Source organism: Microtus pennsylvanicus, chromosome 3 (assembly GCF_037038515.1).
Source record: "Microtus pennsylvanicus isolate mMicPen1 chromosome 3, mMicPen1.hap1, whole genome shotgun sequence".
Taxonomy (NCBI): domain Eukaryota; kingdom Metazoa; phylum Chordata; class Mammalia; order Rodentia; family Cricetidae; genus Microtus; species Microtus pennsylvanicus.
The window spans coordinates 144,381,237-144,407,017 of record NC_134581.1 but is presented as its reverse complement, the minus strand read 5'-3'; the positions used below and the strand labels follow the sequence as shown (position 1 = coordinate 144,407,017).

The 25,781-nt window shown below is 42.2% G+C and overlaps 2 protein-coding genes across 3 annotated transcripts; one reads left to right on the top strand and one right to left on the bottom strand.

The window, feature by feature from the left end:
• Positions 1 to 14,084: 14,084 nt before the first annotated feature.
• Topors (TOP1 binding arginine/serine rich protein, E3 ubiquitin ligase) lies at positions 14,085 to 24,930 on the bottom strand. 2 transcript variants are annotated; one of them, XM_075967513.1, is made up of 4 exons: positions 24,730 to 24,930; positions 23,407 to 23,604; positions 19,817 to 19,876; positions 14,085 to 17,589 (listed from the first exon to the last, which is right to left on the bottom strand). In XM_075967513.1, the coding sequence occupies exons 1-4, from the start codon at positions 24,730 to 24,732 to the stop codon at positions 14,668 to 14,670; spliced, it is 3,183 nt and encodes a 1,060-aa protein (XP_075823628.1). In that variant the 5' UTR covers positions 24,733 to 24,930; the 3' UTR covers positions 14,085 to 14,667. The 2 variants fall into 2 exon arrangements, with proteins under 2 accessions (XP_075823628.1, XP_075823629.1); XM_075967514.1 differs by lacking the exon at positions 19,817 to 19,876 and having other exon boundaries at positions 24,730 to 24,903.
• On the top strand, positions 24,612 to 25,291 carry Smim27 (small integral membrane protein 27). Its single transcript, XM_075967517.1, has 2 exons — positions 24,612 to 24,775; positions 25,092 to 25,291. Exons 1-2 carry the CDS (start codon positions 24,731 to 24,733, stop codon positions 25,212 to 25,214), a joined length of 168 nt encoding a protein of 55 aa, XP_075823632.1. The 5' UTR covers positions 24,612 to 24,730; the 3' UTR covers positions 25,215 to 25,291.
• Positions 25,292 to 25,781: the final 490 nt, after the last annotated feature.

The window sequence follows — 25,781 nt, the reverse complement described above, 5'->3', positions numbered from 1 at the left end:
CAGCGTCTGGGTTTGATGGGCAGGGACAGAGTTTGTTTGAGACAGGGTTTTTCTGTGAAACCCTGGCAGTCAAAAGAGCCCCATAAACCAGGTTGGCCTCGAAGGCAAAGATTTGCCTGCGCCTACCTCCCCAGTGCTGGGATTAAAGGCATTGCCACCACCACCCTACTTGCACCAGTTTCTTAAGAGAGGATTCTGGATTACGTCTTTACTATCGTTGTCCCTGTATTTTTAAAATCACGTGAGTCATTTTAAGTTTCCTTTTTCAAATGGCAATCTGGAACATTCCGTAAATCTTGATTTTTTTTTCATGGAATTCCATTTGCAATAGTTTCTAGTGTCCTTGGGAATTCTTCTCGACCTCTAAATAAGAAAGCTAGGATTCTTTTAAGTAGCTCAAAGCCATTGACTTCTGATTTTAATATGTTGTGGTCATATACACTGAAATGCTTTAGCCTTATGAAATTTAATAAAACTTGTTTAGGGCCTGGGCATTTGAACTTTTATGAAATACATTGCAGCGGAACTTAAGCTTAAGAATTGGAATTTGAGGGACTGGAGAGACAGCTCAGCAGTAAGAGCATTGACTGCTCTCCCAGAGGACCAGGGTTCGATTCCCAGCACCCACATGTAAGCTCATGCCTGTCTGTAACTCTAGTGCCCATGCATATAGTACACATACATACAGACATAAAATAAAATACATAAAATAAAAATAAATCTTTCAGCCAGGCAGTGGTGGCATACGCACCTTAAACTCAGCACTTGGGAGGCAGAGGCAGGTGGATTGCTGTGAGTTTGAGGCCAGCCTGGTTTATAAGATCTAGTTCCAGGACAGGCTCTAAAGCTACAGAGAAACCCTGTCTGACAAACCAAAAAAAAAAAAAAAAAAGAAAGAAAGAAAAACAGAAATAATTATTGGTATGGATTTAAAGTTTTGATTTTGCTGTTTTTTGTACCTAATTTTATTCTTCTGTATTTCATTCCTTGAATTATTCAAATGTAAATTTTCCTTTTCACCTTTAGCCATATTTCCTTCCTCATATATGTGCGCATGTATTTATGTTTGTGTTTGTATTTATTTGATGGCTGCACCAAAGATTCATCACACAGCATTAATTTATTTCAGTTCACTTGGATTTCAAACTGTACTTCACCAAGTAACAGATCTTTATAATCACGAAATTCCACGCTACCCCTCCTGCGGGTTACTATCAGAAACCCTTCCATGCGGTTTAAGACACAGTAGACAGTCATGAGCTTTATTCTAAGCAGAACACAAGCCTTTCTGCAAGAAAGTCACGGTCATCTTTCCGACATCCCATTCTGCTCCCACTCCTGTGCTGCCCAAGGGTTGTTTCACTTTTCATTTCCTTTCAATTGTTTTTAACAGTTCTAGGATTTCAAATAGGTCCCTCCCTTCCGTTTTATTTCCTATGCCTCAGCTTAAAACCTCTATTTCCTCATTCATTGTAACCACTTTGAGTTTACATTACACACACACACACACACACACACACACACACACACACACACAGGCATTTCTTTCTTTTTTTCACTTTTTTCGAGGCAGGGTTTCTCTGTAGCTTTGGAGCCTGTCCTGGAACTAGCTCTTGTAGACCAGGCTGGTCTCGAACTCAGAGATCCGCCTGTCTCTGCCTCCCGAGTGCTGGGATTAAAGGAGTGTGCCACCACCACCCGGCATGTATGTATTTCTAATAATATCTTTAAAAACCTAAGCCAGGCCTGGTTTGGCCTACCTGAGAGGGGCTGAGGCCGGAAAATATTAAGACTAGTCTGAATAATTTAGTAACTTGTTTCAAAATTAAGAGTGAGTAGAGTCAGGGATGACTCTGGGTAGAGCATCTGTCCAGCACATACAAGGCTCTGAGTTCAGTTGATCCCCAGTACTGGAAAACTAAATCCTGTTCGCAAATTCCATCACGGGGTTACTGTTTTTTCTCTTAACTCTGTGTCCCCTCACGTGTTTAATAATTTTTAATTTTATACTGGGCACTGTGGATAACTTACAGAATCTCTAGATTCTATTACTTTAATCTTGGGAACATTGCCTTTTGTTCTAGCACACTAAATGATTAGTGCTTCACTTTGAACTTCCAGAAACTTTGTTTACTCGTTGTGGAAGCTCTGTTCTGATTTTCCCTTAATATGAGTTTAACCCTTAGTCCGGATCCAGTGTTCCCCAGTCTTTCCAGACCGCCCTCCAGGACGTTTTCACTGTGAGGGCAGCTCAGAGACCTCAGGCTCTTTTGTCCTTCCAGCTCTTTCTCATGTGGACCTTGGTATTGCCCCCGTACAAAGGCATCTCAGAGACAGACAAAAACTAAAACAAATCCTCATGGGTAAGCTCAGGGCTCTCACTGAGAGCCTCCTCCTCCTCCTCCTCCTCCTCCTCCTCCTCCTCCTCCTCCTCCTCCTCCTCCTCCTCCTCCTCCTCCTCCTCCTCCTTTTTTAAGACAGGGTTTCCCTATGTAGCCCTATCTGTCCTGGAACTAGCTCTATATACCAGGCTGACCTCAAAATCAGAGATCCACCTGTCTTTGCCTCCCAAGTGCTGGGATTAAATAAATGTGTTACCACTGCCTGGCAAGTGTCTCCTTTCTGAGATTTCTTCCTCAGAATCGTCACCCTGAAAGCTCCAAGGTCCATCTTATAAAAACATTAATTGTGGCTTTTTCCTTAGAGTCTAGCCTCCAACTATCCTGAGGAAGGCTCTCATAAGAAAAGCCAAATGAATTATTCTTATACAGAGAGGCTCCTATCTTTCAAAGGTTCAGTTCTCTCCAATTTCTTTTGGGTTTCTGCTGGTGCTTTTATGTTACTGTTCTTTATATTTTGTACACATTTATGTGTGTGCTATGCAAACTCTTGAGCTACTACCTAAATTGTTTTCAGACGCACTAGCCTTGAGCTAATGATTCTCCTGTGTTCTGGGATTACAGGTGTGTTACCACTCCTGGTTTAGGCTTGGGGATTTTTAAGTGCTCTAGGCAGGGTATGTCTCTGCAGCCCAGATTAGCCTAGAACTTCTCATGTAGTTCATGCTGGCTTTTAACTCCTGGTCTTCCTGTTTCTACTTCATGGGTGCTGAGATTGCAAGGTATGCCACTAGATTAGGCCCTAACTATTGGCTTTTAACTGAGAAAAACGAGATCAAGACTTGCCTTCAAAAGCTAAGTGTAATGGAACATGGTGGCACACATCTTTAGCTCCCCAACTTAGGAGGTAGAGGCAGGGAGATTTGAGTCTGAGGCCAGCCTGGTCTACATAGTGAGTTCCAGATCAGCCAGGCTACATGAGTCAGACCCTGTCTCAAAAAAGAGGGAAAGGGTAATAACATGTCTTGTTTTATGCTTCTAGTGGGAAGTCTTATATCCTTGAATGGCAACGGATTAAATCACAGTTGCAATCTGATTCCTAGGTAAAATGTAACCATAGCCAGGAAAGAGGTGCCCCAGGATGGTAAGGAGAAATATTTAAATCTTGGACTCTCTTTGCTTAGGCATTATTGCTCAGCATGTTTTCAGAGTACACACCAAAGCACTTCATAGACAGATACATTAAAAGTCATCTATTCTAGATCGTTTCCAGGTTCTGGCTATTATGAATAATGCTGCGTCCCTGTGGTATGATTGAGAATCCTTTGGGTATAAACCCAAAAGTGGTATAGCTGGGTCTTGGGGTAGATTGCTTCCTACTTTTCTAAGAAATCGCCATATTGATTTTCAAAGTGGTTATACAAATTTGCACTCCTGCCAGCAATGGAGGAGTGTTCCCCTTACCCCATATCCTCTCCAGTATAAGCTGTCAGTGTTTTTGATCTTGGCCATTCTAACAGGTGTAAGATGGAATCTGAGTTGTTTTGATTTGCATTTCTCTGATGACTAAGGATGCTGTGCATTTCCTTAAGTGTCTTTTGAAAATGTGGTACATTTACACAACGGGGTACTATACAGCAGTAAAAAAGATGGTATCTTGAAATTTGCAGGCAAATGGTTAGATCTACAAAAAATATATTGAGTGAGATAATCCAGACTCAGAAAGATAAATATGTATTTATTCATAAGTGGCTTTTAGACATAAAGCAAAGAAAAACCAGCCTACAGTCCACAACCCCAGAGAACCTAGACAACAAAGAGGACTCTAAGAGACAGATATAAGAATCTACATAGGAAAGAGAAAAAGACAGGGTCTTCTGAGTAAATTGGGAACATGGGGATCACAGGAGAGGGTAGAAGGGGAGAGCAGAGGAAGGGAGGGGAATGGAGAAAAATGTATAGCTCAATAAAAACAAATTTTTAAAAAGTTGTCTTTCTGGGCTTAGGTGGATGGCAAAGGAAGACACACAACAAAGATGTACAAACAGACATAAGTGCACAAACAAGTCAAGTCAGAAGTGAAGTGGCATAAGCATGTCTCTCAGTAAGGGTAAAGGGATGCCTAACTGAGCAGAACAGACTTAAAGAAGTCCTTAAGAATGAGAAGGACTCTGCCATTTAAACATATACAAAAACAGAGGTGGAAGTCAGGTAGGCCTCAGAGCACACAAAAGGGCCAAAATACAAAAAGCGTATCTGATCCTGGGACTCTGAGAACACTGAGGAGGTGGCATGAGGTAGAGTGAAGTGTCCACAGGGCCTGAAAGATGAGGAGGAAAGCGCAACGGAAGGATTTAAGCAAGGGCAACATACCTAAATGGCATGTTTAAAGGCCTCTCTGGCTCCTTTCCGGAGTAAGTAGATCAGTCTGGAAACAACTTGGTAGCACAAAGGTCAAGAGGGTAACAGTAGAGAATCAGCAGCGAAGGAAGACTGAGTGGCAGGTGGTGTAAAGAAGAAGGAAGCCATGCAGTAAATGTCTGTTTCCAGCATCTGGCCTGGGGATGGCAGTACCATGGCAGAAAGAAGGGAGACTTTCTAGAGTGGGAGCCAGACAGAAAAATGCAGCGAGAAGAAATAAAGCAGGTTGATGCAATGGAGTTTAATGGAGGCTACATTTATTAGCTGATTTGGTCAGAAAGACAACCTTATGAAGACAGGAATTGAGTCTTCTAAGTGAAGAACATTCTACTCACAATGAACAGAAAGTGCGAAGACCCCAAGGCAGGAGCACATGAGAGCCACGCCAGACTTCCAACACTCTTGCCTTTGCATCCTTCCTACAGAATGAACCTGCTCTAGTCCACTAGAATTGCTCGTCACTGATCAGATGGTGTAATAATCTAATTGACCACACCACTTCTAACTTCCACCTCCGATTAGCAGAGGGAAGATCTCTCAACAAAAACCACGCTACTCCTTTGCTCGGAATTCTTCCCTCCTAAAGAAGTCCGATCTTTCTTTGGTGCTTAATACTTAACTCAGATACCAACTTCTCAGCCTCAACAAATCCCATCACTTCTTATACCAACTATTCTTGAGCTTCGTATCGTCTCAACTGCGGCCTGGGCTCACTAATCTATTGCACAGCTAGTTTCTTCAATACTAAATCACTTCCCTTACCACCTTGTATTCTTTGTGTTATTTCACCCTTTGGACTCAAACCTCAGGCTGCCTTATCCATTCAGCATTTTCTGTGGCCTGTTAACACACTACTTATTGTGTTGTAACACGGGACCATTTTAACCCTTTCCTGCATGTCCTCCCATTTTAAGGGCAGGGCCACTTTTTTTTTGTGTGTGGTGTTCTTTCATGATCTAGGTCAACACTTCTTACACTTTTTAAAATAAATTGTTTGTGTATGAGAGGTTTCCTTATACACTTACGCACACAACACACAGCCTGATGTATGAGGATGTCAGAGAGAGCATTAGTTCCTTGTAACTGGAGTTGTAGTTGGTTATGCACTACAGTGTGGGTGCTGGGAACTGAACTAGGGACCTCTGCAAGAACAAGGGTCTTCTGCTCACAAATTGCAGTCATTTCAAGAACTCCTCTTCCCTTTTTTGGAGACAGGGTCTAAGTAGCCCTGCTGGCCTGGACCTTGTTATGTAGACCAGCCTGACCTCTAGCTCCTTAGTGCTCAATGTTTAGCTTCCACGTTTTATAGCTTGTTTTCTGAGAAGGGTCTTTAATCTAGACCATTTAATCTAGACTGGGGAGCTCAGAATCTGACAGTGTCTATTTCATCCAGTGCTCAGACTAAAGTACACATTACCACATCTGTTTTTTTTTTAAGATATGAGTGTTAGGAATCTGAACTCATGCCGTATTTGTTGTGCAACTCTTTACTGTCCCAAGCCACCTCCTCAGCCCTGAGGCCCACACCTTAATACTGATGCTTACTCTTGGCAGCTAATGTACAAGTGAAGGAACTCGTCTACACGACAGCTAAGGGCTTACAATATTCAGTAACATTAAGAATAAAAAGACTGGAGTGTCCTCTTTACACCAGAGAATACTAAAAAGAATACAGAAGGCCAACTGCAAATGCCCTCGCTGAATGACTAGGACAAAATCTGAGTACAGAAACAAGCGAGGGAGAAGGCTGTCAGCCACTAAGAATCTGTAGAACTGCAACAATAGAAGAAAACAGTCTCATCAATGTCACATTTCCCTGGCGATTACCTCAGTTACACAAACCCATTCTTTAGAAAAACAGGAAAATTAGGATAAAGGGACATTTATGTATGCAACTTTCAATTAGTTCAGAGAAATACTGCAGGCATTATTCACAAGGCAGTAAACCTATGGAATTGACCTAGATGAATAGATTTTATGTACACACACACACACACACATTGGCTGGCCATAAAGAATAAAATCATATTCTCAGGAAAGCACATGGAACTGGCAAATGTTACATGCAATAAGCTAGACTCAAAGACAAATGTTGTAGTATATTCTCATATATGTGAAATCTAGATTTAAAACATATCAAAGTAGAAGACTTTGGAAAATGGACCAGTGAAAGAGGGCAGAAATTAGTGTGAATATTTAAATAAATATGACCAAATTACATCATATACATGGATGCCAGTGTCACAGTAAAAACTTGTCACTTTGTACACCATAAAAAAATTACCATTTTGGCTGGGCAGTGGTGGCACACACCTTTAATCCCAGCATAAAGGGGCAGCTGATCTCTAAGTTTGAGGCCAGCCTGGTCTACAGAGTGAGTTCCAGGTCAAGGTTGTTACACAAAGAATCCCCCTGACTCCCCCCCCAATACATTTTGCACACCATATACTTATTGTATACTAACAAAAAATTTCACAAGTAGAAACAAAGCAAATGTATGTGCATACATAGAGAGTATCTAAAGATGGAGACAAGTGCACTAACATATTTGCACTGCCAGTGAAGAACAACCCTTCTAGAAATAATTTGGCAATATGAATCAAAAAGCATAAAAATGCTCAAAGCCTTTTATCCTCTTCAGGGAACCAATAGGGAGAAAATACATTGAAGTAAAAACTAAGCAGGAGAGATAGCCGGGCGGTGGTGGCACACACCTTTAATCTCAGCACTCAGGGAGGCAGGGCAGGGGATACTGAGTTCGAGGCCAGCCTGGTCTACAAAGTGAGTTACAGGACAGCCAGAGATACACAGAGAAACCCTGTCTCAAAAAACCAACCAAACTAAGGAGAGGTGATGCAGTGGCATGCACTTGTAATCTAACACTTACGAGGCTATGACAGGATAGCTCAAGCTGAGGAATTAAGAGACCGACCTCAGCTACTCAGCTGCACTCCGTAGCACAACTACAGAGTTGAGGAGGGGAAAAGCTGCATGCAGAAAAATATTTGCACCCTAACTCTAATGGAAAGGAAATCAAAATGCTCAACTGTAAAGGACACTGCATTACAATATACTACATGTTTGTTTGTTTGTTTTTTTGTTTTTCGAGACAGGGTTTCTTTGTAGTTTTGGAGCATGTCCTGGAACTAGCTCTTGTAGACCAGGCTGGCCTCGAACTCTCAGAGATCCTCCTGCCTCTGCCTCCCAAGTGCTGGGATGATTAAAGGCGTACGCCACCACTGCCAGGCTACACTACATGTTCTTTAAGCAAGTTATACTCAATGCATTGCAATAAAAGACTAAGTGAACCAGAAAAATTGGTGTTAAAATAGGATTGCACTCTAGTGAAAACTGCAAAAACCCACTTACCCCACATTACAAATACATACACTACTACAGTGACAGAATGTCATGGTTAACTTGCCAATTTCTTGCAGTAAAATCTTGGTACGTAAATCCTGAAAACTGTGAAAAACAATGCTGCACATTGCTTTGAGCACTCGTGAGCTGCTGCAGTGTAACAATCCAGCAGTCTACACAGCCATCGTGGGCCTTTCAGACTAATGAGGCACATATAACTAGTTACCAACAACTGTTTGTTAAGCCTACTGGTATTCAAAAGCCAAAGTCACCACCAGGTAAAAATGGGGGCTACAACACACTTTAACATGAAGCCCAGACAGACACCCAGTTCTGGCTGAAGAAAATCACAACGTATGTGGTTTCGTGAGGTGCAAGAACAGTAAGGGATTGTGGGTGGTAGAGCACAGCGAGGGAAGATGAAAGGTGGAGCCTAGCCTCAGATTTCTAAGCCATTTTGTCACACTGGAATTTTATCTTATTCTTAGGGTCTGTCTAAAGCATCATAATGGGAAACCACTGAAATATTTTAAGCAGGGATTGGAATCTTAAAGATTTTACAGATTTTTTTTTTGCATGGTATCCTAAGGATGGGGGAGAGGGTTATGAGCAATGGTGGACAAAGTGCAGGCAGACAGCAGACACGGAGATCCTAGGAAAGATGTGTGACTAATGAACACAACTACTTCATAACCCTAATCAAACAGAAGCAGTCATTAAAAGTCTCCCCCAAAACAAAAACAGACAGAGTGTTTCAGTCCAAAAATCTACCACTTTCAAAGAGTTATTGAATTATTCCACAAAATAGAAACAGAAGGGACATTTTACAAGGTCATAAATACTCTGGTACACAAACCACATGAAGGCCGGGCGGTGGTGGCGCATGCCTTTAATCCCAGCACTTGGGAGGCAGAGGCAGGCGGATCTCTGTGAGTTCGAGACCAGCCTGGTCTACAAGAGCTTGTGCCAGGACAGGCTCCAAAACCACAGAGAAACCTTGTCTCGAAAAAAAACAAAAAACAAAAACAAAAAAAAAAACACATGAAGACCCAACAAAAAGATAATTACAGACCAATTTGTAATCATGGATACAAAAAAAAAACTCAGCAAAATACTTGTGCAAACTAAATCCAAGAACATAACCAAGATCATCCACCATGATCAACTAGGTTTCAACCCAGTGATGTAAGGATAGTTCAACATACATAAAACTGTAAATGTAATCTACCATATAAAACTGAAAGGCAAAAGCCACATGATCATCACACATACAGAAAATGCCTTTGACAAATCCAACCCTTCATGATAAAAGTCCTGAAGAGATTAGGGATACAAGGAACATACCTAAACATAATCGAGGCAATTAACAGTAACCCAATAGACAACATCAAATTAAACAGAGGGAAACTCAAAGCAATTGCACTAAAATCAGAAACAAGACAAGGCTGCCCATTCTCTCCATACCTACTCAATATAGTACTTGAATTCTTAGCTAGAGAAATAGACAACTGAAGGAGATCAAGGGGACAAACTAGAAAGGAAGAACTCAAAGTATTGTTGTTTGCAAATAATATGGTAGTATACGTAAGTAACCCCAAAAAACTACTACCAGGAACGCCCACAGCTGACTGACATTTCCAGCCAAAATCAGTACCCTATATACAAATAACAAACAGAGAAAAATCAGGGAGACAACACTTCACAACAGCCACAAATAATATATTTGGGTGTATCTCTAACAAAGCCAATTGAAAAGACTTGTATGATAAGAACTTTGAGACACTGAAGAAAGAAATTAAGGTATCTGAACACAGAAAGATCTCCCAGGCTCATAGATCAATATGGTCTAATATAGTAAAAATGGGCACCCTACCAACTGCAATCTATAGAGCCAATGCAATGCCTATCAAATTCCAACACAATTCTTCAGAGCTTAAATGAACCATTTTCCTCTTATTTGAAACATTAAAAAGCCAGGATAGCTAAAACAATCATGAACAATAAAGAACTGCTGGGGTCTCACCGCCCGATTTCAAGCTGTATTGCAGGGCTACAGGAATAAAAACAGCAGGGCATTGGCACAGAAACAACACACTCATCAGTGGACTCAAACTGAAGACCAGACATAAATGCACACATCTGTGGACACCTGGCCTTTGATAAAGCCAGAAATACACAAGGGAATAAAAGAGATCAACAAATAGTGCTGGTCAAACTAGATGTCTACAGTTGAAGAACACAACACATCCATATCTACCACCCTGCACAAAACTCAAGTCCAAGTGCATCAAAGACCTCAACATAAAACCAGATAATCTGAACCTGACAGAAGATAAAGTGGGGAATAGCCTTCAACACATTGGCCCAGGAGACACCTTCCGACAGAACACCAATTGTATAGGCACTAAAATCAACAACAATAAATGAGACCGTGTGAAACTGAATAGCTTCTGTAAGGCAAAGGACTCCATCATTCTAACAAAGTAGCAGCCTAGAGTAGGAAAAACATCTTATTAACCACGCATCCAACAAGAGGGTTAATATCCAAAACATATAAAGAACTAAAATAACAAGAAAACAGATAACCCAATTAAAAAATGGGGTATAGATCTAAATAGAATTCTCAAAGAGGAAACTCAAAAATGACTGAGAAACACTTAAATGTTCAATGCAAATTGAAACTACTTTGAAATCATCTTTCGTTCATTAGAATAGCTTAAGATCAATAAAACAAGTGAACACTCATGCTTGCAAGAAATGTGGACTAACAGGAAGACTCATCCATTGCTGATGGAAGTGCAAATTTGTACAGTTGCCATGGAAATCAGTGAGGCGGTTACTCAGGAAGATGGCAATCATCTACCTATACTACTCTTGAGCATGTTCCTAACGGGCACTTCATCCTATCAGAGACACTTGCTCAACCATATTCACTGCAATAGTCAGAAATTGGAAACAACCTAGATTCAGAGACAGAGAGACAGAGAGAGAGAGAGAGAGAGAGAGAGAGAGACAGAGACAGAGACAGAGACAGAGACAGAGAGACAGAGAGAGAGAGAGAGAGAGGGGTATGGAAATCAATCATGAGAGCTGGAGAAATGGCTCAGAAGTTAAGAGCACACTGGCCACTCTTCCAGAGATTCGGAGTTCAATTCCCAGCAACCTCATGGTGGCTCACAACCATTTTTAATGATCTGGTGCCCTCTTCTGGCCTGCAGGCACACATGCAGGCAGAATGCTGTATACATAATAAATTTAAAAAAAAATCAAAATCAGATAAATGGATGGACCTAGAAAAATCCTGAGTAAGCTAACCCACACCCAGAAAAAAAAGGTTTGTATTTGTTTATATATGGATATTAGCTGTTAATCCAACAACAACCAAGATACAATCCACAGAACTGGAGGCTAGGCAGAGTGCAAAACTGGGGGGGGGGGGGGGCGGCGCACAACAGATTTTGTTAGGAAAGGGAAATAAGAAATAGATGGGTAGCCGGGCGGTGGTGGCGCACCCCTTTAATCCCAGCACTCGGGAGGCAGAGGCAGGCGGATCTCTGTGAGTTCGAGGCCAGCCTGGTCTACAAGAGCTAGTGCCAGGACAGGCTCCAAAGCTACAGAGAAACCCTGTCTCGAAAAACTAAAAAAAAAAAAAAGAAATGGGTGGAGGAGGAGCTGGAATGGGAAGATCAAGTGGGGAAGGAACAAGGTACAGGAAGATGAGGGAGGAGGGCTAATGGGAAGAGACAGCTAAAACTCAGGGGCATTTTAAGGGTGGTATAGAAACCTAAAACAGTGTAAGATTCCTAAAATATATACATCTACAATGGAGCGCTAAATGGTCACCAAGTAATGGGAGAGACAGATCCCCAACTGGCCCTCTCTTTCCTTTTCTGTTTGTTTTTCGAGACAGGGTTTCTCTGTGGCTTTGGAGCCTGTCTGTCCTGGAACTAGCTCTTGTAGACCAGACTGGCCTCAAACTCACAGAGATCCACCTGCCTCTGCCTCCTGGGTGCTGGGAATAAAGGCATACGCCCAGTTCATCTGTCACCAAATGTAGTTTCCAGCACCAAAACTGGGTAACATCTAATTGTTGGCCAAAGGGAATCCACAAAAAAAGCCAGGCTGTTGCCAAAAGGTTGTTCTTAACTAATGGCAAGGACTCACAGCTGAATACCCATACAACTCATTCAACATAGAGACGTCAAGCTGAAGCCTAGAGACTTCGCCCCTAGGTTCTACCATTTTTGGTACAGGAAGGTACTCTGTCATGCTACCGAAAGAGAAATGTACATGCCAACCTAGCTACAAGCCCTGCCGATGGACCTCTGGAAGAGCAGCCAGGGTTTGTACCAACGCTCCAAAATATGCCAGTACAATGGGTGGCACAAAGCCTGGGGGAGCAACCAACCAGTATCTGACTACAGTCCTACTCCATGAGACAGAACCCGTACCCAATACTACTTGGGTGACCAAGAATCTGAGACTAGAGAGCCTAGGGACCTAGCCTAGGATAAAACCAATACTGGTCCTAACAAGAAAAAAGTAAATAACTTCTAGTAATATTCTTCTATAATCATAGATCAGTCCTCGAGCTTCCTCCAGAAACAGGAGGAAACAAAGAGACCATGGACAGAGATAATTCACTTCTCAACCCATCAAATCCCTCAGCCCAGGGGATCCTGCAGAGGAAAGAGTCTAAGAACCAAAGGGGATGGAGGATATCAAAACAAGACCCTCTAAATCAACACAATCAAACCACAAACGAACTCAGAGATTGAGGCAGCATACACAAGGCTTGCATGGGTCTGTCCCAGGTCCTTTGCATATATATATATATATATATATAATTATGGCTTCCAGTTTAGTGTTTATGAGATTCCTTAATGTGCAAATGAGTGGGTGTTTACTGAAGCTCCTCTAGGGCTCTTTTCCTTCTGTCTTGTCCGATTCTGATGTTTTTTGTGTTATATTGTATTATTTTTCCTTAGAAGACTATTTTCTAATGAAACAGAAAGGGAGTGGATTCAGATGGGAGGGGAGGATCTGAGAGAAGGGAAAGCAACCTCCCCCCAAAAGTCCAAAGCTTCTTGCAACTGCAAAGTCCATTTTTTCCCACTATTTCTCACTGTGTGAATTTCAAACTGTCAACACCAACTTTAGAATCCTATAATTAAAGATAGTTTCTACTGTCTTCAAGCAAATCTTTAGGATTTTTTTTTAACCAAAGTTGTTTCTAGAGGGTTCTTTCAGCAACCCTACCTCTAACATGCTAGGCCGAATTCCGGCTTTGAATCTCTTCCTTTCAGATACATTGCTGTCAACTTATTTTCTGCATTCTAACTCAAGTATAATCTCAAGAATCCTCAGTTCGGGTCTCCATTATGTATTCTTCATAAACACACACACACAATTATACAGTTGTACCATATATAATATATATAATTGTATCTACTCTCCAGAGAACTTACTATAGTTTGTAGTGCTATATTTACATAATTGTTTTAGCTAAACAATCTGTAAAATACACGAGGACAAGGAGTCTACCTGCCTCGTTCTCCCACTAAAACCCAATACAGACTTGTCAGGCAGCAAGCCTTCCAATTTCCAGTCAAGAATGAAACCAGGAAAACAAGGCAAATTGAAGCCTAGATCTAGATTTAAGTTCAAGCTCTGATCTTCAATGAAAATCCTTTTATTGAGCTAGATATAGAGCCATTTTATTTTCTCTAAAGATTAAAAATAAGGAGTCACTTGATGTGAAAAATTGCCAAAGAAAAGTTTGGTCAGGGCTTGCATTTTGTATTAAGCCAAATGCTAGAAAGTAATTTTCCTTAAGAAAATAAACACTCAATGTCAGTTAATGAAGGCCTGAACCAACCACTGAAACTGGGACCTGTAAATGGTCACCCGGTTTTTAAGACTTTGGCTCTAGCAAACTTTGAAGGAAGCAAATGTTGCACAGTTAAATGTCTTGAGTTCTTTTACTGTGTCTATTTTATTGTCTTTTGTTGAATACACATTTGTTTTACTGCCAGTCCAGATAAACAAGTATATAAACAAGATACTAAACTCTACTTCTGGCAGATGTCAAGATAACCTGTGCAGATTAAAATGATGTATTTCACCCTAAGAAATGGTTTTCAATCATACAATTTTTTTATGAAAAATAACTGTCCAAAAGCATTCTCCCAGCTTGTAACACATTTTCAGAGTAACTCTCGAAAAAAAATTCAAAAATACTACCATAAAAATATGCCAATACCATATGGCTTTAGGAAATAACTTCTAATTTTTTTATTTTTATTTAAAAAGGTTCCCAAGTTTTAAATAAACTGCTAGCAACGTTTTCTTCACTTAAAAGTGCATATATCTGGGGACAGGACATACATACCTTTTGAACAAATGATTTTTACAAATTAACACACACACAAACACAAAATATTTTGAGGCAAAGTTTTTTCAACAAGTCATCTAGACTGCAGTAGATGACTTTCCCCCCTCTATTTTTCTATAGCCTCTGAATTATCAATGAGATGCTTTGGCAGTTTTAAGACATATCACAGTCTCCATCAAGAGCTGCCGACAACAGTGAGGTCCTTGGAGATGACAGTGGTCTTGATGGCACAGTCTGAATAGATATGTTACTGGACTGGCTCTCTAAATCTGAGGCAAAGGTGCTTTCTTCTCTTACATCAAGCGTTTGTTCAACTGAGACTGCTGGTGGTACACTATTATCCAAGGTCCGGCTGGTACTCAAGTCATCAGAAAGTGCAGTAACATCACATTCCTTATCCAGGACACCAAACTCATCTTCTATTGTGACAACATCTCTCGTTTCAAAGGCTTCCAAGGAAGGAGTCAAAACTTCACTGTGGAGAGGCTGTGGAAGGTTACCATCGCTGCATTCCACAGCTGCCTTCACTTCAGGGTCCTTGTCACTGTCACTGTCGATGGTTATGACAACTGGGGAACGGGAAGTAGTATCTCCATGGTGTTTCTTATGCTTCTTCTTATGCTTCTTCTTTTTCTTCTTATGGTGTTTAGTTGCATCAGTAGTTTTTCCTTCATAAACTATCTCTACACTCAGGCTACGTGTCCTCCTTTTCCTCTTCTTGTGTTTTGTCTCTCTGTCTGATGATCGGCTATCTGAAAAGCTGTCACTCTCATTTTTATAATTTCCATCAAGTTTTGATGATTTTTGGTAGCGACTGTCCTTCACTTTGGAAGCACAATCACGAGACTGCTGAGCCACTTCATTAGTACCTTCCAAATGCCGGGTTTTGTACTTTCGTTTCCCTCCAGGCTTTTCGTTTCTCACCCGGTCAGGCCCAGTAGATGTAGTCCTTGATCTACTACTGGACACGCTCCTTGATCTGTGTCTTTCATAGTAGTAGTATTTCCTTTCACTGTGATTCTTCTTCCTTGCATTTGTTCTTTCAGAAATAGACTGAATTTTGAACTCTGGACTTGAAGATTGTCTAGAATAACGGGCTCTTGAAAGAGTCCTTTTCCTGTATGACGACTCATAACCATCTCTGTCCTTGTTTCTGCTATAATAAGTGTATTCCCACTTATATTTGCTTCCATAATTATTTCTCAAATAATAGCGATCTCGATTTCTGCTTCGTGATCTTCTTTTGCCATGATCACTGCTACGAGATCTTGATCTGCTGGTGCTTCCACTACTCAGAGAAAGTGTCTGGCTTCTTCTTGACCAGCTGCTATCTCTAGTTCTGGATCTCTTTTTGTCCCTTCTTGCTCTAGGTCTGCTACTACTCTCCCTACTTCTGGATCGTTTGCTCTTCATTCTTTTCTTCCCATGATGCTTCCTGTGATTCCTCTGATCATGCCCACTTCTGCTCTGGGACAGTGAGTCTGAACTTCTCGATCTTCCCCTCTTTCGGTGTCGATTGATATATGGGGAAGAAGCTCTGTCTCCTCTCGTGGATGAACTGTCTCTGGGAGTTGATGTAGATCGTTTCTCTTCTTTCTTTGATTTTACTCTTGTATCAGAATCACAATGGCTTTTACTCACTTGTTCATCCTTTCCAAGAACAGAACGTGGAGATGAACATTGACAAACATCACTATCATCAGAACTGTAAGATTGTTCTTGTTCTTGTGTCTTCACCGTTTCCATTTTCTCGTAAGAGCCCAACTCCTCAGAATCAGAAGACAGCTCAACAAGTTCTGGGGTCCTTTCAGCTAGTGGCTTAACAAACCCAACAATGACACAATTGTCTGATGAGGAGTCACTGTCATTATTTAGGTCATCATTCGCCTGTACTCCTTGTACCTGAGGGGTGGCTCCTGTAGGGACAAGTTCTTCATCTGAACTATCTGATGAATTTAGAAGGGAAGACATTCCAACATGCACTTGCTCTGAACTTGAGTAAGATGGTCCGGGAGTTTCATCATCCCATGGTGCCTGCCTAACAGTGGATACATTCATATCCAGCTCTTGAGTCTCAGTCTCATCTGGTGATATTGTTATGACTGAAGAATCAGAATGGCTGCCTTCTTCAGACGAAGGAGGGCAATCATAATTAGCATGCTGGTCAAAAGCTGCCATGTTGAAAGGAGATCGAGCAAAACTGATAAATTCGTGTATAAAATGCTCAGTTCGATTAAGCAAAAATGGTCTTAAGTCAGACACAAATGCCTGACTCTCCAAATCATAGCGAGTAACGTTGCTCATAATGATGTGCTGGACAATATTGACTAAAGATCCATGGGCTCCAAAAAGAACTGTAAGCTCACGTTTTAACCAAGGAACTAACCTATGAAGGCAAGCGGGATTTCTACGAAAGAACTCAGCTGAAATATCCCTGTAGCGGCCACCATCTTCAATGCTTCTAACTCGAACACCAGCACGATAAAGAGTTCGTCTAAAATTAATAATATCTTGTTCTTGAATTTTCCGCAAAGATCTTTCATCTGCAGTAGCTGTCCTCCTTAATGCCATTTGTCTCATAAATTGAGGAATTTCAACTTCTCTAGGTCTTGCTGAGATGCCTAACCCTTCAAACAGCACTCCACTGTCTGGTGGGGTAGTTGTTCTTCTATTTATGGTAGTACCAGATGAGTAAAGGGAAGCATTCCGTTCTCTTGTCATAGTTGTCCGGTAGCGGAACCTTCGAACCTCAGGAGCAGTAAAAGAACCATTATACGAAGGCCTTAGGACATATTCCTTGAAGTCATCTTCAGCCCTCACAGAATGGAAGATAGAATCAAAGGGCTGTTTACACAGTGGACATTCAGCTTTGTTTTTTGACCACTCTTGCACACAGCGGAAACAAAACTTATGTAGGCATCGATCTAAGTAAGACACATTATCGAATCTGTCCAAGCATATAGGACACTTAGAATCAGGAGAGGCATCAGCCGGGACCGTCTGCTGTAATTTGCTAGTGCCAGCTTTAGGTGAAAAGTTATCCATTTTAAATTCCTTAGCAGCCGAGGCCATCATCTGTAAAAGGGAAAGAAATACATCAGTAACCCAATGAAAGGACTCTGTTTATACTTAGGCAAAAATGGTTTAATATAAAAAACCAGTACAAAATAAAAGCATAACAACATGGCAATTAAAGCACAAGCTCTGAGATCTCATTTCCCAGGATAAAATCCTCTTCTGTGCTCAAGTGTACTTGACCTTCACCTGTAAGTCAGACATTGCACTCAAGTATTTGATACAAATATAGGAGCACAAAAGCAATCGAGCACCTATGTCCCCCACTCAGACTTATTAAGTTACATTTTCACAGAGTCTGTTATTTCTGATACTATGATCACTGTTCCCTTCTAGACTTGCTTATATTTCTATATATATATAAAAAAAAATACCTCTTGTCCGCAAATGTTATTTTCACGTATGGTTTTGTATTTTATACACACACACACCCCTCTAATACCATGGTCTAATTATGGTCTAACTATAATATATGCTTCTAATACCATAGCTTATTTAGTAACAGTTTCACTACTGGGTGTTTATGTTTTTAAAATAATCTATGAAATAATTTATGTGCACTCAATTTGTTTTATATGAAACAGTATTTTTCTGAAATAGTTTCTATAAAATACACATGAGGATGTTCACCTCATGTTTAAGCCAATGCTAGTTTTCAGTGAAAGCTTTACTAAGAAATGGTCTTTCAGTTTAAAAGCACAGGAAGGTAGCACGTGGCTCCAAGGGTGGAGGAAATGTCAGCTGTGGTGACATCACAAGGACAGCCAGCCAGTAGCAGGACTACCACATTATTATGTTCAATCACTGATCATTTCTAAGTATTTCTCTTCATTTTGAGACAAGGTTTCCCTGTGTAGCTACAGCTATCCTAGAACTCATTCTGTAGATTGGCTGGTCTTGAAGACACAGAGGTCCGCTTGCCTCTGCCTCCCAAGTGCCAGGATTAAAGGTGTGAGCCACCACCGCCCGGCATTTCTAAGAGCCTGTCATAGCTTCTTTTGTTGTTGTCTTGGTTTGGTTGAGACTGGGTCTTGCCATGTAGCCCACACTGACCTCCAAAGCATAGGGTATTGCTCCCATTTCTGCTTCCTGAGTTTTACGACTGTAAGAGCAGGCCACCAGACCTAACCTTCATTTTTTTTGCCGAATCTAAAAGTGAAACCACAAGGTGTATCGTATGTTTGATGTCTCTTTTCTTACTGTCTGCATTCCCATCACTGAGAATGTTAATGATCAGTTTTCTTTACATATATCCTATCAGGTTGTAGCTTACAAAGTGAGTTTGTTGGAGCTGAAATCAAATATCCATTGTATTTTAGTCCTCTCTGTAAAGCCTCTTATACTCCATTTTTATACTATCTTGCACATATTGAAAAATTCTGTCTGTTCTTTAGATTTCTCTGGGTCTAGTACTCATCTTTCACTCTCATAATAAACTCCACCACTACTCAAATACTAAGTTGGTTGAATAATAAAATTATTACTTCCTAAATAATCTACTCATTGATCTGAAGGAAAAAAATCAAAAATACTTAAAAAACCATCTCTGGAACATAGATTTTCCAAATTAAACCATGTTCACTTCAGGCATTTTGACTTTCTCAGAAAGATACTTAAGAGAAAGACAATTAATCCACACAAACGCTTCCTTAATGATCCAGGTATTTCCAGTCTTCTATTCAGAACTCTTCACTGGTCTTGGAAAGTGGATTACAGATACACAATTCTAATTGTTTTCTGCTGTTTATTAATTATTTATGTGGTTCTGGGGAACGGAATCCAGAGTCTCAAAAATGTTACCAACAAGCCCCAGCCCTTCTGAATGTACTTACACTCTCAACAATATCACAAAACTTCAGTATTTCCCTCTGCGTACAGTAATCAACTCATTCAGAGAAAGGTTTTTAAAGTCATTTAAAAGAAAGAAAAGAAAAAAACCTTGTAGGATGAAAAGCAGTTTGTGCTCAGAGCAAACAAATGGCAAAGAGGGAAGGCACTGCAAGACAAGAGCTGACAACCAGGCAGGCTTCAACTAAAACCAGCCCCCAAACCAGAGGAACCTGCAGCACTGACTTTAGTTGACCCCTCAACATAATAAATTAGAGTTGAAAAAAGTGATCAGTAAATTTCAAGATATAACACATTTTATCTTAATTTGCTTCTTTGGAAGGAAAAATTTTAGTGTTTACTAAACATTTCTAATACAAAAGAAATTTACAACTCAGACCTTGGAATATATGTAGCTCAGTGGTAGGCCTGTCTGGTACAGGTAAGGCAGTCCTGGTTTCTATTTCCAGTACCATAAAAGAAAAACAAAGGAAAAGAAATCACAACTCAGGATTAATTACAGAATACTAGACTACAAACTCCAAACATCAATGAAGTACACTTTTTGATAAAATTGATCCTTAAATCTTTTCTAATTTTGAAAAACAGATTTCTTTGACAGCATAAGACTAAAGACTGACCAACAGGTAAAAATAACAATTAGATTTTTCTTGTATTTCCGCTCAATATATTTAGCTACACAATACAGTGCTAGTTAGAAACAATATATCAATCTAATGGTAATAAGAGATTATCTGTTCGAAAATCAGCACTAAATATTAAAATTGACTATTAAACTACAAATGAAGTAGAATCATTGTGTGACTTCGCAATTCATCTGTTGAAAATACAAAATATACCCAAACAAAATTCCCGAGTCACAGATTAGTTACTGGTATCTCAAATGTGGTCATTGAAATGTCATGTCCATCAACTGACGGATTAACAAAATGTGGTTTGGTACTATCAACACGGTCAAACCCAGGCTGGGGAAGTCACTGGCTCAACGGGGAACTGATGGTTTTGCTAATGCTGCTCCCAACCTTGGTCAGAGCCGTTTTTTTTTTTTTTTTTTTGGTAATACAGAGACTTATTACTGGTCATCAAAGCACCAAGAATAACAAACTGAGTGCTTGACAACTCAGAGGAGCTGTGGTCACAGGCTGGGGAGATGTCCCCTGCAAAGGATCCAGGCCTAGTTCTCTCATGGTGGTTCACAATCACATCTATAACTCCAGTTCCAGAGAATCGTGTGTGTGTGTGTGTGTGTGTGTGTGTGTGTGTGTGTGTGTGTGTGTGTGTAGGACTCTCTAAGTCCCACCCTGAGGCCATACTGATGGTTGGTGCCCATGCTCCCAGTATATCACCCATACAGCCAGATATGCATAAGGCAGCACTAACCTGACCTAGTGGGTTATATAAAAAGGTATGCACACAAAACTACTTAGCAATAACAAGTAATGAAGTACTGAATCTACAACATAACATTCTAATAAATAAAAAACAAAACACACACACAAACACAAACCCATATACTAAATGGTGTCATTCATAAAATGACCCAAACAGTCCTATCTATAAAGAGGAAAAGATGACTTGAACTGGTTATGGGATTTTTTTCTGGAAAGATGAAAATGTCCCATAATTAGATCCGGATGATGACACACACCTAGGTGAATACACTAACAATCACACTGGGATAGCTAGAAACCTGAAATGGGAGATTTGCACAAGATTTGTAAATATGGAACTGTTTATATTTTATATTTCAGGATTTTCGTTTTTTAGAAGAAGCCTCATAAATGTTCCTCTACCCAAGAAACCTAAGGTTTAGGACTACAAATTTGCTTCCCCAGAGCAGATGAACCTGCTCTGCTCCTACTTCTAAAACAGCCAAATCCAAAACTTAAGGAAGCACTGAACTTTGCCTTTCCTAAATCTTCAAATCTGCAGATTCTAACAAAGATAAAAACCCTTTATGCCATAATTTGGGGGAAATTTCAGAAAACAGGATCAAACATATCCAGGGAAAATAGGTACCGAAAAAGAATCAGAAGTGAAATTTAATGAAAGCTAGACTGGGAGTTTGGAAAACTGCATGAATTTTACAGTTTTCTTTTTCTCCCCCTTTAAAAGTCAAGACTTCTATAAAAATTATCTTCTATAGTATTCCTTAAATTATCACTGGACAGAGAATTTAACCATCTGACTGTACTTTAGCAATGTTAACTTTAATGTAGCATCAGTCAATACTGAGAATTGCCACTTGTAGGGTGGTGGGGTAGGGAAGAACCAAGTCTCACTATGGACCCCTGGCTGACCTGCAACTCAGGTCTGCCTGCCTCTGTCCTCTGAGTGCTGGAATTAGAGGCTGGTGACACCATGTCTGGTTAGAATCACCAACCACTTCTTAGTTTGAAGTCCCCAGAGACCAAGCTGGGACGAAGTTATTTCTCAGATATTCTCAACTCTAAAATGGAATACTGGTAGTCATTTGAAAGAGGACAAAAAAAGGTTGTGGAGGGATGTAACTCATGTCACTCAGCACTTAGCACAGTGCTCTACGTACAGGAAGAATACGGAAAAGTTTGACGGTCACAGCAACTCTGAGGGGTTTCCAAAACAGTCAATAGCAAATAAGTAATTAACAATTATATGCTTAATGTATCTAAGCAAGGTGGTTAACAACGTTCACAAGTGGATAAACAGGAACAATGACTGTTAAAAGCAATCTGGGTTCTACTTGCGAATCTGAGTAGTTTAAATCATCTAAAAGTTGTATGACATAAATGACCAAATTTAGTTTCTTATTTGAGGTGGGAGTGGTGGTTTCAAGACAGGGCTTCTCTGTGTAGCACTGGCTGTCCTGGAACTCACTCTGTAGGTTACCTCCTGAGTGTTGGGATTAAAGGCGTGGGCTAGAATTTCAAGTACCACTAATAAAAAGAATTTATCGGAGACAGGTACCCTGTCTCCCAGCATACTGGAAGATGAAGGCAAGAGAGCCAGAAAATCAAGGTCATCCTCTGCTACATAAGGAACTCCAGACTAGTCTTGGCTACCAGGGTCTCTGCCCCAAAATGGGGGATGAGCAACATTGGAATTATATTTGCTGTGAAAGCCACTCACTCCAGGGAAGTATGATCGTGGCCAACAGCAGAGCTTTTCATGCACTAAAAATCTAAACCCTCGAATCCTCCCAGACAACAATCTCTACCTATTAGGAGCCTTGGGCACCTGTTTCTCGTCTCTCCCCCCGCCCCCCTTAATCTAGAAATGTACTCACCAAAAATGCTTCCCAGTTTCCTTTTGCTTTTTAAATCTCTGTGCTTACAGGTAGGCAGTGGTGGCACATGCCTGTAATTCCAGCACCAGAGGATCTATGTGAGTTCGAGGCCAGCCTGGTGGTTTAGAGAATGAGTTCTAGGACAGCCAGAGATACACAAAGAAACTGTCTTGAAAAAACAAAAAGAAAAAAAAAAGGAAAGAAAAAAAAATCTCTGTGCTCACCTCCTCACTGGCCCGCTCTAGTCTACAAATCAGAAACCACCAGGCCCGGAAAGCAGCACTAACGAGACAGAACCCCCGTCCACATGTGAAACACTGAACAACTCCACTAGTCTTAGTGGCTTCCTTAGCCTGAAACGGCTGGATCGTATGGAAAGACAACCACACCACGTAAGTTACATAACCCGAGCAACTGAAATGCTACTCCGAGTTCACAGACAGGGTCCCGGCTGGGGACCTGCCAAGGTCACACATCCCAGCGGTGGCGGCTGCTCTGCTTGGACACACAACTCCTTCCAATCTCGAGTCCAGCTCGCGCCCCTAGGGCAGCGCAGCGAGACACTCCCCTCCTTCGTCCACCGCCGCCGAGCCACAGGTGCCTCGCTACCGTGGTGACGTCGCGACCCCGGCCCTCGGAGGTCCAGGCCGTAGCCTTGTTCCCGCAGCCGCCGACCCCACGCCCATTGTTCCCAGCTGGCTCACCTCCGAGGATGCGGTGGCAGACCCCGCTGGGCCGCCGGAGGCCAGCTCTCGTCGGCCCAGTAAGCTCGGCCGGTGGCGGCAGGATCCGCGAAGGCGTACCCGGCGGCTTCGGCGCCTCCCCTCCTCTGCAGGCGCCGGAGGGGGCGTCTCTCCCTCCTCGCGAGACAGCGGAGACCCCGGCGGCGGCGGCTGCGACCCCTGTGACGTAGAACGCTCATCACCGAAGGCAGTTTGGGGGCGGAGAGAAGGCGAGACCCACCCCCTGCCCGTGCAGCACGGAGCGCCCCACCCCCGGCCCGGCGCATGCGCCGCGGGCGGGCGCCCGGACACCAGACCCTGCCCTGCCCCCCACCGCGGGGGGCGCCGTTTTTGGGGAGACGAGGCACCAACGCAGTAGCCACTGCCAAAGGGGCGGAAACCCGACACCCGAAACCTGGACAAGCTGCCCGGGTTCTCCCTAGTGTAACAAGGATTGCACTGAGCAACCACAGCGCCCTCGTCCTCACGTCTTTTTCAGCTGGGATGAGCCGCAGGCGCCGAGCGCTTCTGCAGCCATGACCTTTCTCCCAGCGGCCTGCTTCCCATTTCCCGCTCCCCGAAATCTAGATTAACATTGAATCCGACACCTCTGCGCCCCAAGCCGCACAGCCCCGGGGCCTGCCAGCCAGGCCGCCCCTACAAACACAGCATCCTCGAGCTCAACTGCACGCTGGCCTGCCAAACTGCCTTGCTTGGGGCTTAGCAGGCCACACTTGCTGAGGTCCTAGACTCCATAAACGTCCCGTCAACAAGTCAGACATTTTAAAACGCCACATATTTAAAAATATTTCCAGCAGTAAGCGACAGTATTCTGACTAGTCGCTCTTGATGAACGGCCTAAATAAGTTTCCAGCGATTCTTTAGTTATATAAACGAGTGGATGATATTGTTCATGCCAAACATAAACATATGAACGTCTATCCACATTTTGTAGAAACGGATGCGGGTGTGGGGCGGCAACTTTTAATTCTCCCAGCGTTAACTATTTTCAAATAAACTTACATGCACACGATGGCATGCTATTTTGCGTTAGTATAGCACTGCGACTGGAGATAAAGGAGTTGAGAAATGCCCATGGAAGCGCAAAAAAAGCGCGATTTTAACATTTTCTCTTTTATTTCCTCCGCTGCCTGAAAGGCGGGCTAGGCCCGGATCACGTGACGCGCTCCAACTCTGGGCGGAAGCGCACCTGGGACCGCGGAAAGATGGCTGCTGCAGCGGGGTGGACGGCGCCCAGGAGCGGGCTCTAGGGTTCGCGCCACCCCGTCCCCGCCGCTCCCTTACCATGAGGCCAGTGAGTCGCCGCACCCTGGACTGGATTTACTCCGTGGTAGGTAACCCGGGCGTTGGAACTCCACAGCGCCACATCCCACGGCCCGCAAGCCGAAGGCCGACTGTTTGCTTGCAGTTCGGAACCCCCAAACCCATTCCTAACTTGAGCGTTTACGCCCAGCTCTCAGCTCCTCCTCTTCCTGGAGGACACGCTCTTCCGCCCCTGACGTCAGGGCTGCCGGGGCCAGGCCCCGGGGCTGCCTTTGAGTGACTCTGATAATCTGCTCCCACCTGTAGCTAGTAACCTGGCCTAAGCAGAGAAAGGACCCAGCGCATTGATTTTTTTTTTTTTTCTCCCTTTCCTTCCCCTTTAGTTGCTACTTGTGATCGTCTTGCTTTCCTGGGGATTCGTCATTTATGCATCAACTGTAGCTGCGCGGAGACAGCTGCACAAGGAGTTTCCAGATAAATTCTTTGAAATGAACGAACTTTGGTAATTCTTAGCAAACACAGTTCTTTTCCCCCAAATGGCACCTATGTAGACTTAAAAGTAAAATTAACAATCCAAATTGCATATTGTCTTTTGTGATAAGCGTTAACAAGCTAATTTTTGAAATGGATGTTACAGCCGTTTTTGTATCCGGTCATAGATTTTCATCCTAGTGCTTCAAACATTTCATATCCTTGTAGCACGACTAATAAAAACCCAGAGACAGATAATTGGGGTTCATCTTGAAGGTCGGAAAAGCAAAGCAGCCAGCCACTGGCTCTTACCTCAGTCTGAAATGTGATCCTGCCTCCAGGAAACTCAGAATGAGACCGTGTGAGATCTGTCTTCCCGCGTTTTATATTCCTCCCTAGTGCTGGGATTAAAGGCGTGCACCACCACCACCCGGTATCTATGACAAACTAGTATGGCTACTGGGCTTAAAAATGTGTGTCACCAATGCCTGGTCTGGAAGGCTGATCAGTGTGACTTATTTTACTCACTGATCTTCAGGCAAGCTTTATTTAATAAAATACAAATGAAATATATCACTACATATCCTCTTGCCAAATCAGTA